The sequence below is a fragment of the Propithecus coquereli genome, unplaced genomic scaffold, assembly GCF_000956105.1.
Source record: "Propithecus coquereli isolate 6110/MARCELLA unplaced genomic scaffold, Pcoq_1.0 Scaffold306, whole genome shotgun sequence".
NCBI lineage: Eukaryota > Metazoa > Chordata > Mammalia > Primates > Indriidae > Propithecus > Propithecus coquereli.
This window is the reverse complement of record NW_012148686.1, coordinates 1,963,169-1,978,062: the sequence shown is the minus strand read 5'-3', so window position 1 is coordinate 1,978,062 and position 14,894 is coordinate 1,963,169. Positions and strand designations below refer to the sequence as shown.

The 14,894-nt window shown below is 44.7% G+C and overlaps 1 protein-coding gene across 2 annotated transcripts in view; it reads left to right on the top strand.

Moving 5' to 3' along the window:
- TNFRSF19 (tumor necrosis factor receptor superfamily, member 19) overlaps positions 1 to 14,894 on the top strand; it is a 104,046-nt gene that overhangs the window by 64,931 nt on the left and 24,221 nt on the right. For both annotated transcript variants that reach the window (XM_012649876.1, XM_012649877.1), the window contains one exon: positions 240 to 325. In XM_012649876.1, coding sequence (XP_012505330.1) covers positions 240 to 325 — 86 coding nt within the window. The remainder of the gene's footprint in view (positions 1 to 239; positions 326 to 14,894) is intronic.

Below are 14,894 nucleotides of genomic sequence, written 5' to 3'. Positions count from 1 at the left end.
GAATCTGTGCAGTTACGTTTAGTGGAATTGATATTTCCTACCTGTTCACTGCCTGCTCAGAAAGGTTCTGCAAGGATGTGTCTAAGACACCATTATATTTAAGCCTTTGGGTACCATTTTGTTTTTAGCCATGGAACTGATAAAGAAGACTGCTGGAAATTTATATCATAAATCTTGCTTGCTCCAACTGTAAGCTTAGATGACAAAGCTAACCAGGATTATTTTTCCTTTTCTTCTAGATTTTATAGGAAGACAAAACTGGTTGGTTTTCAAGACATGGAGTGTGTGCCCTGTGGAGATCCTCCGCCTCCGTACGAACCACACTGTGAGTGAACGCAGTACAAACAGGGTAGAAGGGACAACTGGCCTTTAAAATTTTTTTAATTTTTAAGCCTTTCTTCAGTTGGCAAATGGAACAAAATCCGTCTCTCCTGTGGGCTTTATAGTGTGTACCCTTTTATCAAGCTTCCAGCAGGACACAAAGCCCTTTTGTTGTGCGCCTCCATCAGCAAACTGTGTCCATTGATTTGAATCTCCAAGTGAAATGCAGACATTTGCTGCTGCGCTGCTCCATTCAAATTCTTATCTTTCCTTCTAGATACATAAAGCAGGAAACTCCAATTAACCAGGAGGCCCAGAGCTTAATGTGGAATGTCTTTGTGCCACGGCCCCATGAATTCCCTGTTTTCCCTTTTTAGTTCCCAGACATGATCATCTGGTGGCATCTCTCTTTGCCTTTCCAGAAAAATTCCTCTCCATAAATCACCTGCCTCATTAATATATCATCGAATGGAATTTTAGTTCACTTCATTCACTTTTTCATTTTTCTCATTTAACAAATAAATGAGAAGAGAGAACTCATGCATGCTGGGGATACAACTGTAAGTGACAAAAGTGTGCCTTTTCCTCTTTATGTGAGCATTAGTTAATCTTTTTGACCATGTATTTTCCTTAGATATAGAAGGTATTTGTTACAAGTGATCAATCTGCATTGGTTTTGAATAGGAAAAAGTGGCTGCTCACTCTTCTTAATGCCAGGTACAAACCTGGCCAGTGAATCCCCTTGGGGCTGGGACAGGAAGGGAGGCAGCAGGTGGGCCCCCTCTGGTCAGGCTCGCTTGTCTGTGCCCATGCAGGGCGTTGGTGAGCTGTGCTTCACGATACATAAAAAACAGCTCAGTCCAGGAGAGAGGATGGAGGAGGGAAGGAGCTTTATCCCTGCAGAAGTTGCTCATGCCTTTCTGCGGAGCATTGTTTTCATGTAATTTCCAATGCGTGGGATCTGTCCTATGCTTCTCTCTATGACAAAAGCCCCCCCCTGAACTGATTAAAAGTTACTGCATCAGTTGATAAGGCCACTTTGGTACTTCTCTTCCCAAGAATGTCATGGAATTTTGCAGCCCATATTACTGTGTCCTTTACCAAAATACATTACTTTCTGTTCCTCCTTTAAAATGATAGAAAAGCAGAAAGGTCGGAAGACTTTCAACTTTTATAAAAAACGTACGTGGATCTTGATTTTTAAAATAGGTTAACATTCACCAAATACTTCATTACAGTTAACAAATGCAGTATCGAACGCCTTTTACGTATCAGTCACAAGGCAGGTGCTTTACTTACTCTTCTCAATAACCCTGTCGTTGGCCTGACTTTGCAGGTGAGAACACCAGTCCAGAGAGGCTGGCGGGTGGAGGGCAGCGGCAGTATTCACGTCCGAGTCTGTCTCACCCCGGCATGCTCTTCCTCCACCCTGGGCGGCCTCCCTACGAAAAACCAAGCCATCTAACCTGTCCTACATGGGGACACTTTCTTGTGTTATTTGTTTTAACATTCATCATTTAATGAAAATTCTCAAAATCTAACATACAAGAGACACTGGAAGAGCATCTTTATGTGGCTACACAGCCTGTAAAAGGACACGTCCGCTTGCCAATTGAGATGGACGACACCGCCTTGCCGTCGGGACGGCTCAGCCACCCTTTTGTCAATAAGGCGAGTTATGATTACACACTTTACCCCAGACTACCGCACAGAGATTTAGTGAAGAAGTCAGTATTGCCCAGTTGGGAGTGGGAAAGTACTAGGGGTTTTTTTCTTTTTAATTTTGGGGGTTTAAGTTTAATATAATCCGTTCAAAGGTCTCAGGCTTTGGAATTTTTTGACTTCAGGGTTCTGGTTAAGCTTAAACATCACAAATTTGCCTTTGAAGGTGGATCTCACATGTAACTTTTAGTGTCTTGTGAAGTTCTTAGTAAGTTGCAATTTTGAAAAGAAAATGAATTTATATATATATATATTTCTTCTTATATGAAACTTTTTAGAAAGCAAAGAAAAATAAATTATTTGTCAAAGTCAAAAACGCAGTGTGCATAGCTAACAGTCTTTAAAATCATAAAGCGCGACAGTCCGGGGGTCTGTAGTGAGCATTAGTCCTTATCTCTGAAAAAGAAAGTTTGCTGCCTTTGGCACGGTTCTTGAGAATAATTCCAGAACACAACTAATCTCCTCAAAAGAGATTTCAAAGTCTTCTGGGGAAATTGTGTAAGGCGCCTTATGTTTTCATTTCTCCTACTTTGGGCTTTTTAAACTCATCCACAAAAAACAGCTGTTTCAGAGTTTTTCCTCCCCCTGAGAAGTTCCTGCACTTAGCCTCTCAGCTATAAGAAAGTGATGCCACCCAAGCTAACGCAAGTAATGGGGCTCGTTTCAAGAACACCTGGTAGTGGGAGAGGCTGGAACTTCCCAGAAGCCAGGCGAGCCCTCACTGGGGGTCCCAGAGGCTCTGGAGTCTGGGGGCTCGGAGCCCCCCTGCAGCGGAGGCCCTGCGGCTGCTGTCCGGGCCTGCAGGCCTGTCTGTCTCCCCGTCCTGCTCACACCGTCCGTGCGGCCTCGCGCTGTGCTTTCCTGCGCACGCTCCTTCAGGAGAGCGTCAGATTGGGCTAGTTAAATGCCATCCTCCTGGCAGGAGGCCCTTTTTTCATTTACTTGCTGAACAAATACTGGAGTGCCTGCCGGTGCCAGTCCCAGGTGGAGAACAAACAGACCTCAGTCCTTTTCTTCATGGGGCTGACAGTCTAGTGGGGGAGCGGTCGAATAATGACTCCGAATTATCTGGAGTATTCACGTACTCCACACCTAGATACAAAACGTGGCAGTGATGTCCTGTGCCTGGCAGGAGCTAAGAAGGTACGAAAGGTAATGATGCGGGACACTGGGGATGGCTTTCCCCAGCAGTGGCTTTTGAGCCAGGACCTAAAGGATCAGCTAGAGGAGGACTGGCCTGGAAAGAAGACGAAACAGAGGGGCTGGAAAAGTCAGAATCCTGTCCCGCAGCTTCAGGCGTGGCCTGCAGGTCCCGGCGGTGGACACTGGAAATGTCCTTCACACTCGGTGCCCGAGAGGTCTTTGCTGACATCGGCAAGAGCCATTCTAGTGAGCAGTGTGTGGGCAAGGGAGGCTGTTTGGTTTATTTCATTTTTTAGGTGAAAGACACATCTGCGCGTTTGCAGGTTGAAGGGAAGTGTCCATTTGAGAGGGACTTATGTGACAGAACAAAAGTGTGAGCAGGCAGTTGGGGAAGGCCCCAAAGCACAGGTGGTAGCTGGTGTCCCAGAAGGAGGTAGAGTGCCCTGCGGTAACCAGGGGAGGAGGGACTGGGACGGATGAACCCGCAGGGACCGCGAGTGCAGTGGCAGGAGGGTGGGGGCTTCCGTGGCTGTGAAGTTGGAGGCACCATGTCCTGCCAAGAGCGAGACACGAGCCGGAAGAGCACAGGTACTGAGCTTCCATCAGAGAGCGGGAGGGCAGGTCGACTCGAGAAAATAGTGGGTTTCCCAGTGGCCAGAGCCCCGCTGAAGTGTGTGGTCATAGCAAGGCATTGGTTTGCTTCTCCTATGTCATCTCCAGGAACCTCTGCTGCCGGGAGGAGCCAGGCCACCTCTGAGGCCGCCCCAAGACATACGTAGATCACACCCTAAATGGGTGGCGTTCAGCAAGCTGCAAACAAGTCTTTAAAAAGGATGGTTGTCTAAGTGTTAATAACGCAAGAACAGTTTTACATGAATGGAAATACGGTTTCTTACGTTTATATAATACCTGAAGCAAACCAAGTAACAATTTCATAGAAAGCACAAGATGAAAAACTTCCCAAGTTTCTGTCAATGGTCTAGGGGGCCACCCTAGTCCCACTCTTGTCTATGGCTGATGTCACTTAGGCCAGCGACTTACCCCGCCTAGGGCTGGGTTTCTTGCCCTGAGAGATGGAGTGACACCTGCGACCAAAGCTGCCGTCGGATCAGATGAGACCCATGTGAGTTGCCTGGCGCACTGCCTGGCAGCGGGCAGAGTCTCGAATCTCTTGGTTCTCTTCCCTGCTCCTTCCAGCGTGCAATGCTGGTTGTATGCTTAGCTCTGCTCTCCTGGCATTTAGGGAGAGCTGCTGTCTTGAGGAAGGAGCAGGTGGCTGCCCAGGACGTGTGGTTCAAAGAAGAGCAGTGACGTGCAGCTGTCCCCGCGTGCACACTGCTCCCCACAGGGAACGGCACAATGGGAGACTGAGGAAAACTCAGCCACCAGAGAACAAGTACGTTCTCTATGGCTTAAATGTCAAAATATAAGATTCTCACGTCGTAGTGTAGACCTGTGTTCCCTACAAAGCGATTAAAACGAGGCGTTCCTGTCCCGACTCTGCGTTGTGAGAAGTGCTGTCGGTGGCGGTGTCTGGGAGGCCGTGGAGTCAGCAGAACACAGTGGGGGCTGCTGCCACAAGTTCTGGATTCACACCTTGGCTCGGCCGTGTACTGATGGTTTAACCCTGGGCAAATCGTCTCCCCTCTTTGAGCCTCTATTTAGTGTCTGGAAACTGGGGATAATAATGCCCATGTCTGCAGCCGTGAGTGGAAGTAGATGAACTGGTATCCAGTAACGTGGTACTTGCCCCAGAGTGAGTTCCAAGGATTGTCCACCTGCTGGCCGGCCTTCTCCCAAAGGATCACCCCACCTGCCCTCCGTCCCCTTGGCCCCGTCTCAGGTGTGCTCGTTGCAGGTCTGGTGTTCTGTTGGGAGTTGTCCCACACTGGATCTCCTGATGCATCTGGCCCTGAGGCTTGTCTTGCTGGGGCTTCACCTGCACTGATGGGTGAGCAATGAAGGAGCTGCCACGGAGTTTTGTGTCTGGCCAGGCTGGGAGGCTGGAGAGACCTGATTAGGCTGGTCTCTGTCCTCTTTGTCCCTTTTGAGGCCTTGAGCCCCACCCCCACCAGACGAGCTCTAAGTCCTGCTCCCAGAAACAATGGATTTGTGATAATAATCAGTCCACCCATAACCCCTTTGTCAGGTCATTAATGGCATTAATTTAATAATGACTGGTTGGGCATGGGGCACCAGGTTGATTAGTGACACTCCTACAAATTGCAGATAAATACAAGTTACCCTTTATGTAGAAATCCCCGCTGCAGGCTCCGATCCTCATGTGTCTTCAGTCCTAGTAATGCGAACCGGTTGCAAACTGGTTAGAACATTAAGGAGAAAATCCTGCCTTGGGTTTGATAAGAAATGCAGATTTTGTATGATTCCTTTCAGCAATGTTTACTTAATTTGGAACAAATACTGTGGTTGGAGCAAATGGTTTTGAAAACATTCAATGTGGTTTTCACCAGAGTACAACTTTATTTAAGTATGTTTAACCTAGATGTTTGCTTTGTTCTTGGGGGCTTTGTAAAACAAGCCACGTGATTCTGGGAGATAAGCGATCAGATAAATCGCTGTGTGGGGGAAAGGAGAGCCCAAGCTGCCTTGACCTTTAGCTATTTAGGAGTTTTACGTGGTTTCATACGCTCGGAAGACAGCAGTTCTTTGTACCAATGAGTAATAAATCCCATTATTAAAAGATGATTATTTTCCAAAGGAGAGTTAAAATATCTGGTAAATAACAAATAAAAGTAATTTCAAAATAAACTTTTAAAAGACATATTTGCTCAGTAAAGATAATTTTTAACGTTTAGTAAAGAAAAAGAGGGGAGTACCAACAGGCCCCTAGACAAAACATTCGCAGCATTAGAGCGTTACAGAACAAAACAACATTCTGAGGTTTTCCTTCGCAGTCTTTTTCTAGCTATAAAACTAGCTGCGATTGTACTGTACATGCTCTTTGGATCCTTTCTCCACTTCAGATACAATTTTTTGAGGAATTACTCATCAGCATTGTCGTAATGGCTTTATTGAGTACAGTGTCACTCAGGTGTTTGGCCCACGGCTGGACTCCTAAGGCCATCCCTGCTACACAGGATGCTGCCGGCACCCTCTGTGCAGCGCGCCTTGCCATATTTGTGCACACATGGTGCCATGTGTGTTTTTATTTCCAAAGGCGCTAATATTTTTTTCTCTCGACATGCAATACTAAATTTTTAAAGTAAGAGTGCTGGTAAACACCTCTTTTAAAGGAAACAAAAGCAAAGTTAAAAGGAGTGTTTACATTGGGAGTATTTTGAAATCAATACCAATTTGGATTTCTGGTTTTCTTTAAAGGAGGGGGAGTGGGAGAAGGAGAGGAGGAGGACGAGGCAGAGAAGCAAGTTCCTCGGAGCAAATTCCAAGTTGACTTCAGGTTTTCCTGAGTACTTTAACCAGCCAAACGCTGGAGTTAAGAAACCAGTTCCTGGAACTCTCCTCGTCCTGGGGTACTTAAACACATGCCGAATCTGACCAGAGTAAATGACTGCGTAACGAGATGCAGAAGAGATACACAGAATCCCAAGTATTTCACGTTTGCTGGAAACATGGTGCGATTTTTATTCTATGCACCCGTGGTTCGAGTTTCCACAGCAGTGCTGTTCCCATGAGTTTGCTAATATTTAACGGCCTGCTTTCCAGATCATTTCTGGGCCTCCGCGCTGTGGGTCCACAAGGCCAGGGTGTGCAGGACTAATGAAGGGCTCGGTTTACTGAGGTTTTCAAGTGGGCTGTGGTCCTCAGCCCAAGACGCCTCAGTGTCCGGCCAGGGCATGGTGATGGCCTCGCTTTGGGGCGCACTTCAGGAACAGATGATACTTCTGGGCCTTTTAAGCAAATACCTAATGCAGTAGAGAAGGGGAGCTTCTTACAGAGAAGTCTTAAAAATTTAGCTCTTTCTTGCTAAACAGAACTTTCAGCGTAGGGAACAGGAAGACAATTGAGATCAAAAGAAAGAGCGGGGACAAAGCAGCAAGTCTGTGGAGGCAGATTTCCAAGCCAGGCCTGCCCTCTGAGGTTTGGGGCAGGACTCCGTCCACTAGTCACTCACTCGTGGTTGGTGTAAGGTAACCGTTTATTGCTCCCTCTTCCCTTCCTTCCATTGTCTGTAGTTCCTTACATTTCTTTAGTGTCTCTCTCTTTTTTTTTTGGTCAATATCATGTGATCCCATAATGTTACTGGAAAATAATCTACAGTAGTAGTAACCCAATAGACAGCTGAAAACTCAAAAATCAACCAACTCTCTCTGCAAAGTCCCTGCACAATACAGAGCTGTAGTGCTCTCTATTGTGAGGATGCCTTTTAAGCTCCCCTTGGAACCCGTTTATTTCTTGTTGTAAGCCTTGCTGTGCTGAGCCAGCCGGGGGAGGGGGCCGGAAGAGAGGGAAGAAGCCAGTCGAAGCAGGCAGAGAGATGGAAGAAGCAGGGAGATGTGAAAGGACAGCCTGCAAAAAGCAGCCAAAAAACCCCCAAACACACTGTAATTTGGTTCCTTTTAGTGCAGAGCAAACAGATCTATTCATCCTAATGACTGACCCCTGAGGTTTTCTGTCTAGTACCACTCGGTAGGATAATTATACTACTCATTATTATTCTGGGCCCCAGAAAGGGGCAGGAGGGTGATCAAATTACATTTCTTGAAGTCTTTTTAAGAAAGCAGAACACTGTTGCAATTCATTTTAAAATGATTGGCTTCAAAAATGATTAATCCTCTTTTAAGGTTCTTTGCTTATCTAGGTAAACAATTGTTCTCTGAAAATATATCGAACGTTTGTGACAACAAATTCCTCATTGTCTGAGGATGCTGGAAACAGTAGCTGCGCAGTTTAAATGTGGCCTCTTTAGACAAAAAGTGCACCTCGGTGTAATTGCTTTGTGTGATTATTTAGCGATTTCAGACACTTGTCCTCTGAATATCTTTCCTTAGCCCTAGTTTCATTAAAGTTATAGAAATCAGAAAGTTCCTGCAAAAATTTCTAACACTCGTGTGCTCTACCGTCATTCTTTTCTCCTGACAAATGTCAGTTTTCTCAAATTGAAATTATTTCAAATATAGGAATTTTCTCCCACAAAATTGCTAACTATTTGTCAGGCATTCACTTTGTCTGTTACGAGTTAAAAAATGAAAAAATTAAATGCGTTAACCGAGTAAGTTCACAGCATCCCTTGAATCTGAGATGCCGCTGAGTCCCGTGTGCCCGCCTGAGACTGCGATGGGCCCCTCGAGAGCAGTGGCAGTTGATTATTACCCAGTCACCGGTAAATCTAACTTCTCTGGCTTTTATCTTCAGACTCTTTCAGACATTTAAAGCCAGTGAGCTGGCTTAAATATTTACTTACGAAGAAACAGGTTGTGGTTTGTTAAAGGGCATCACTAAATTAAATGAATTTTAGATTAAGTATAGTTTATTTAAAAAATATATATAAAATCCAGCAGGGCAGTTTCACAAAGTTGTGGACTTAGTGAAACAGTCCATCTGTAGCCACACAAATGGATCGGGGATTTGTGTGTGTACCCATTAAATGCTTAAAATAAATAAATGTGAGCTTGTGGAGAAAAGCAGTCTAACAGTAGATGCCAAACCCGGAGTGGAAATACTCAAAGTTTAGGCTCAGCGATCGCTCCTTTTCCTACAAGGCAGCATTTATCCTCAGGAGTTGGCATGTGAGGGCTGGCACTGTGCCGGGACACAGGGCTTTGTCCTCTGTGGGCTCACACCCTAAGGGGGTCGAGGGGATGCAGCCTTAACCAGTGGGTTGGGGTCCTGTTGTCTTTAAATTTGGGTGAGTGTCTGGCCACTTCCCATGTCAATCACCTAGGAAGGGGATTTACTTGAAAAACATCATTTTGAGAACGAAGAAGGACCAGAATAGTGTAAAATAGCAAATATTTCTTGAATTCCAAAAGGTAACAGACACTTCATCTGCATTTCTCAGCCTGCCCTTGAAGTGCTTCCCTGTGGTGTGCATTTCCTTAGAGCCCTAACTTCACAGGCAGGAGGTGGTTACATGGAGGAGGAGACAGGATTCCTCCGGTTCTGCCTGACCGCACAGACACCCAAGCCTCAGTGCCTCTCCAGGTGACCTTGGAGGGACCGCAGTAAGAGAGTCTAAAAATAATTTAAAGTTAAGAAAAAAATTCCGAAACTGTAAATGAATTGTAATGGAGTCAGCCTACTTGAAAAAATAGGGTAAAATAACTCAAAGGTTGAAAGAGGTATTAGAAAGTTAAAAATGGACACTTGGAGTCAAATTTCAAACAGGAATTAGTATTTTTAAAAGGTAATATCCCACTTTGGGTTTTTAAAACATTATTTTAACTGCTTCGTTTATTATTTTGACCATCTCAGAGAAAATATTTTAAATATTCATGAGAGTTTTATCTATATTATGAATCGTGTAGCCATTTTCTTAATTAAATGTTCAAGAAACAGCATTTCTTGATACTTAGACCATTGTAATTTTAAAAGAGAGGAAGTGATTTTTTTAAACTTTCAAAGTAATTTTTCAGCTTTACTAAATATAATTTACAGACAAGAAGATGCACCCATTTTAAATGTATAATTCGGTGAGTTTTTGACAGATGCATCACTTGGGTAGTGATTTTTCCAGTCAAGATACAGACCGTATCTGTCAACCCCCCATAAGAGAAGTGATTCTTTTTAAGCATTGGCTTTCCCAGAGTGGCCTCAGAGGGGTTCTCCTTGTGAACTATGTTGAGGATGTGGTTTCGACATCTTTTTGTTCTCTTGCTATTTTATTATTCAATGTCTACATGTCTACATTAGTGTGTCTTGTCCATGTTTCATTTTCCATCAAGAGACCAAAGGGTTATGGTATGAAATTTTGTCTTTAAATGATTTTCTGAAAAATCATCAGCATAGAACTTAAAAAGATGTCATTGAAAATCAATAATTCCTGAAAAGCTTGCCAGTGGTCATAGGAGGTATGCTTGTCTTTAAGATGAGAAAAATTGTTTTTTAAAATTCTTGGAGTTTGGCTGCTTAACTCAGGGAGCATTTGAGGGAGTACCTTTTGAGTGCCAAATGCTAGTCTGGGTATCAGCAAAGTGCTACATAAAGACATCTCTCCAGCGTTGTAAATGATCTGCAGATCAGCTTGTCCTCTCATTTAGTGACAACTGTCTTGAATGCCCAGGATGCCCTGAGTACTGATGAAGGCATCGGTGAGAACTGCAGGCTGAATTCCCTGTCCTTAGGGAACTGACAGTTCTGTTGCTGCAGGGCTGAGCTAATATTTACAGTAAGATGTTGAGGAAGACCCAAAAAGGTGACCTAGGACAGGCCCCAAGCGGGGGAGGAGGCAGCAACAAGCTCGCAGAGGTGGGAGCCCGTGAGTGGGTGGGTGGATTGCAGAGTGGGGCGTAGATCAGACAGGGCTCCTAGACTGCTGGAAAGACATGATCTGACTTTCGGAAGATCCTCTGGCTGCTGTTGAAAATACACTTCAGAGTAGCAAAGGAGGAAGCAGGAACTCACTATCCAAGTACAGTAGAATATTTTTAGCTGATAGGATAAATGTATCCACCTTGAGGAATAGGCTTTCTGCCCCTTACTCAAGAGTTGATTATTAGTTTAATTAATTTGATTAATTCAGTTTAAACAACATAAATTAAATAAATTTTGTTTAGTTAATTATTAGTTGAATGTTAATAACATTAGTTATATTTGTTTGCTTCCTGTGACACCAAGGAAAATTACCAGAAGAATAGCATTTGGTTGAGTTTTTTTCCTAAACTCAGGCAAAACACACATTTGGTAGAAGTTAATTTAAGATTTTACATCATACCATAAGAGTTTACATCAATATGAGTGTTTTCTATTATCTTAGGCTCTGGAGACACAGATAAAAGCCTGAAACATCAGGGGAGGTTCTCTCTGATCTCTAATTCTAATTAGCACAGGAAGGATGCTGTCCCGCAACTTCTGCACGTGAGAACCAGGATCTACTTGATCTTTTCGTGGATTAGCTCATGTAATCTTCACTGTGAAGGAGGCTTGACTTTGAGTCCTAACACCTAACTTTCAGACGAATGTTTTAGCTTTTCTTTGTCCCCATTTCTTTACATACTGCATGAAGATCCTAGTAATTATAAAAGAGGCAGCAAAGCCTGGGCTGATCCCGAATGAGCTTCGTGTTCCAAGTCTCAGGAAAAGTCTCTCTCCGACCTAACCAGAGTTTTTTGCTCTTTACTGTAAGTCCTGTCAGCTGTCAAATTATAAATAATAGCAGTATCAGTTCTGCTGGACAAGGAGACAGCAAGGAACGCTGTCTAAATCCAGATTTTCTTTTTAGTCTCGACCCAATCGGCCGTATTAAACTGTGCACATAGACACATTTTTTTCTTAGTTGGAAGTTAATGGGTGGAAATAATTTGAGTTTCATCATCTGAGAATAATTTCACAGAAGATTACTTCTTTAAATAGTGCAGTGAGGTAAATAAGAATTATCCACTTTACTAATGACAGGGAACCCAAGAATTACAGAATGCAGGGTCCTTAGGCTAAAGCACCTATCTCCACGTGGCCTTCTGCACAGGAGCCTGGCGCTCAAAGGGTTAAGGAGAGTCCGTGTGGAACAGGAAGGGCAGCGGCCCAAGTTTTAAGTCTTTGTTCCAATTCCCAGATGGCAGTCTTGCCTGCTAGTCCCCGGGTGAAGCGCAGCTATTTTTGAGCTTGCCGTCCCTCAGCGCAGATGTTCACGGCCATAATAATGTGTTTCTTTTATGGTGTCTTTTCTGTTTCTTGGTGTAGAAGTTTAAAAGCTTCATTGTTTCCTCTGTTGAACAAACACAGCAAGACCTTATAGGTCAGTGAAATAATAAAAAGAAGAAAAACATTCTCGAAAGCAGGAAAAAATTCTTCTACTTTATGGTATTTGCAGAGAAACACTGTAGATAATCTGCTGCCATTTTGTGGCTTATAATGTTTTCAATCTTAATTATGGTAGTTATGGTAATTAAAGTACAAAACAGTTAGACTGCTTAATCCACCAAGTACCAAAGAGAAATCTAAAGTCACGAACTCACTCCTGGCGTAACAGACTCTCTGAACGGCGCATGGCGGTCAACCTCTTGGGTCAGCCCTGTAGTCGGAATTCCTGGGTGGGGACAGCCTGTCCACCCTCTGCCTTGCCAGCCACTCTCCTATGATAATTGCTTTTTCTGTTTTTTCTTCTTCCTTTCCTTTTTCCTTAAAGACATGCATGAAAATATTCGGCCTACACAGTCCTGGTGGGAAGCAGATCTCTAGGCCAGATGATCTGGAAGCAAGATTAGGCACAGCAGAAACCAAGTTCAGGGGGAACTTACCAACTCTCAGCTGCTGTGACCTTCAGCCCCCCAGTGGCAGGGTCCCTACCTTGGATTTTCTCCTTCTGCTCAAGGGTCCCGTCACTCTCTGACTGCCCCCGGGCCTCCATGGATGTTGCCCGCTGAGCCCCAGCGTGTCCCTCAACAGCCCTTCCCACTTCTGCACCCTTCGGCCTCCCGTCACACTCACCCGGTCCCGTCCCTGCGCTGCAGAGCGCACCTCAGTCCTGTTTTCCTTTGCTTTGCGGCCTCATGCTAGCAGGTCTGCTGGTCCGTTGGACCATACACATACACATCTTAAAGAGTGGAAAACTCTTTTCGTCTTTGTCTCGTGCATCTACAATTTTCTTTTGTCCTATTGAGAAGAAATAAGAACTGTTCAGCTCAACTCAACAATTCATTTTCATTTTCTGGATAGAAACCTTAACATGTTATGCTAATAAATAAAAGCCAAAATCAAATTTAAAGAAATTTTTAAAAATCTTTACCACTTACTGTTGATAATAGAGCCAACAGTAATTCAGTAACCATGCAGTGCCCATACTTTTGGGTGATAGCAGGCCTTGGGGACACTGGTTACCGCCACAGCTCCTTCCCCTCCCCTCCCGCCTCCCCCGCCCCCCCCCAGCCACACTGTGTTCAGCCACAGCCACACGCCTGCTGGATTCATCCTCCCTTGCCTTGGTGTCTTCCCGCCAGTGCTGGGGGGTAAACCGTGAAAGTTTATGGCTGTTAGAGTCCGTGCTTGGTGCTTATTTTCGGAGCAGCTCCCAGCCGACACCGTGTGGCCTGAACCAAACAGGCTCCGGTGGCAGATGGAGCCAGCAGGGCAGTGGTCCGCGTGCCCTGGACCAGCAGGACGCAGGCCAGGTGGGAGGCCGTGGCTGTGCACTGGAGGGAGGAGATGACAGCCAGAACCGAGGCGTGGCGGGAGGGAAGGAGAGGACGAGAGAGCTCCCGGTATTTGGAAAGACCCTTGCTAAAGTGCTACACGCTGCTAAATTTGGAACGATATGCTGAAATCGTTCTTTATTTTTCTAGCAGTTGAAATACAAAGTACTCATTATTGCAGTCAGAATGAATGATGATACTGTGGGTTTTCGGCTTAGGAACAAAACAAAGCCACACTGGCATGAACACAGTGCTTTGTGCTGAGGTTGGTAAGTACCATCAACTCGCTTTACAGTCACACTTGACTAGTGCACAGGGTGCTGTCAGACCGAGCAGTGGAGAAGTTCTGGATGGTGCTCTCTCAAAGGAGAAAGGGGTTTGGCTGCCCAAGAAACTGTTAAAACATGCTATGGGAGGCTGTTCGTTCAGTTGCAGGAAGTTTGCAATGGAAAATAATGGTCTCAGTTAGACGGGGAACCAAGCCACGTCCACACACACTAAGTACAGACTTAGCGACTTCTGACTTATTTTTCAAAATCAATTTAGTAACCAAACAAGACAGTAATACGAGTCAGAAAATGTAGCTAGCTGTGCTGATGAGAATACTTAGAAACCGCCGTATTTCTAGCTAACCATACTGCCAGCTTATTGCCAAATAAATGCTATCACAGACTTCCTTGACACTAAAATGTACCCAGCTTTGAGTGAGAGTTTGCCTCTCTCCAGGTAAAAGGTAAGTAGAGTCCAGGAGAGAAGGGAGGCAGCAGACAAAATAGCACCAGCACTGGCTGTAATTTGCATTGTTGAGGCGCTCTGTCTGATCATGTGTGCCGGCTGGGCCGGGTGGTCTTCCCCAAGGTGCTCTTTCTGATCATGTATGCCGGCTGGGCAGGGTGGTCTTCCCGTCTTGCGTGTCCCTCCCATCTCTCCCCTTCATGCCTCCTCCTGTCAAGCCGGAGTGTTTCTCTTCCCACATTGGCAGTCCGGAAAGCCAAACATGTTCATCTGAGCGTCACCAGTCCACTCCTGTGCATGAATTAAGTCAAACGGTCTCGTCTATAAAGAGAATTATCATACGCCCCTGCAACTGGCCTTTTACTCTGCCATAATTTTGCAGTAAGAGGGGAGACCATTTGAATATTAACAGTGTGTCCGAGAAAATATAGGTTTCTTCTCTGCCTTCCTTTGAAACTCATTTCTATTAATCCTTTTTCCTTCAGTGCCTCGTTTGCGTGCAGTTTAAATACGTAATGTTATTTTCGCTTGATGTTCCTTTATGTTTCTATTTATTTGTTACTACATAGTTAATAAGTCCAAATCATGGTCTTAGTGCTCAAGCAACTAGGAAAGAAAGAATCATATTGTTTTAGTTCATTCTTTCCAGATACCAGCAGTACTTAATAAAAGCCTTTGGAAAAGATTTGGGAATCTTGTACAAAAATT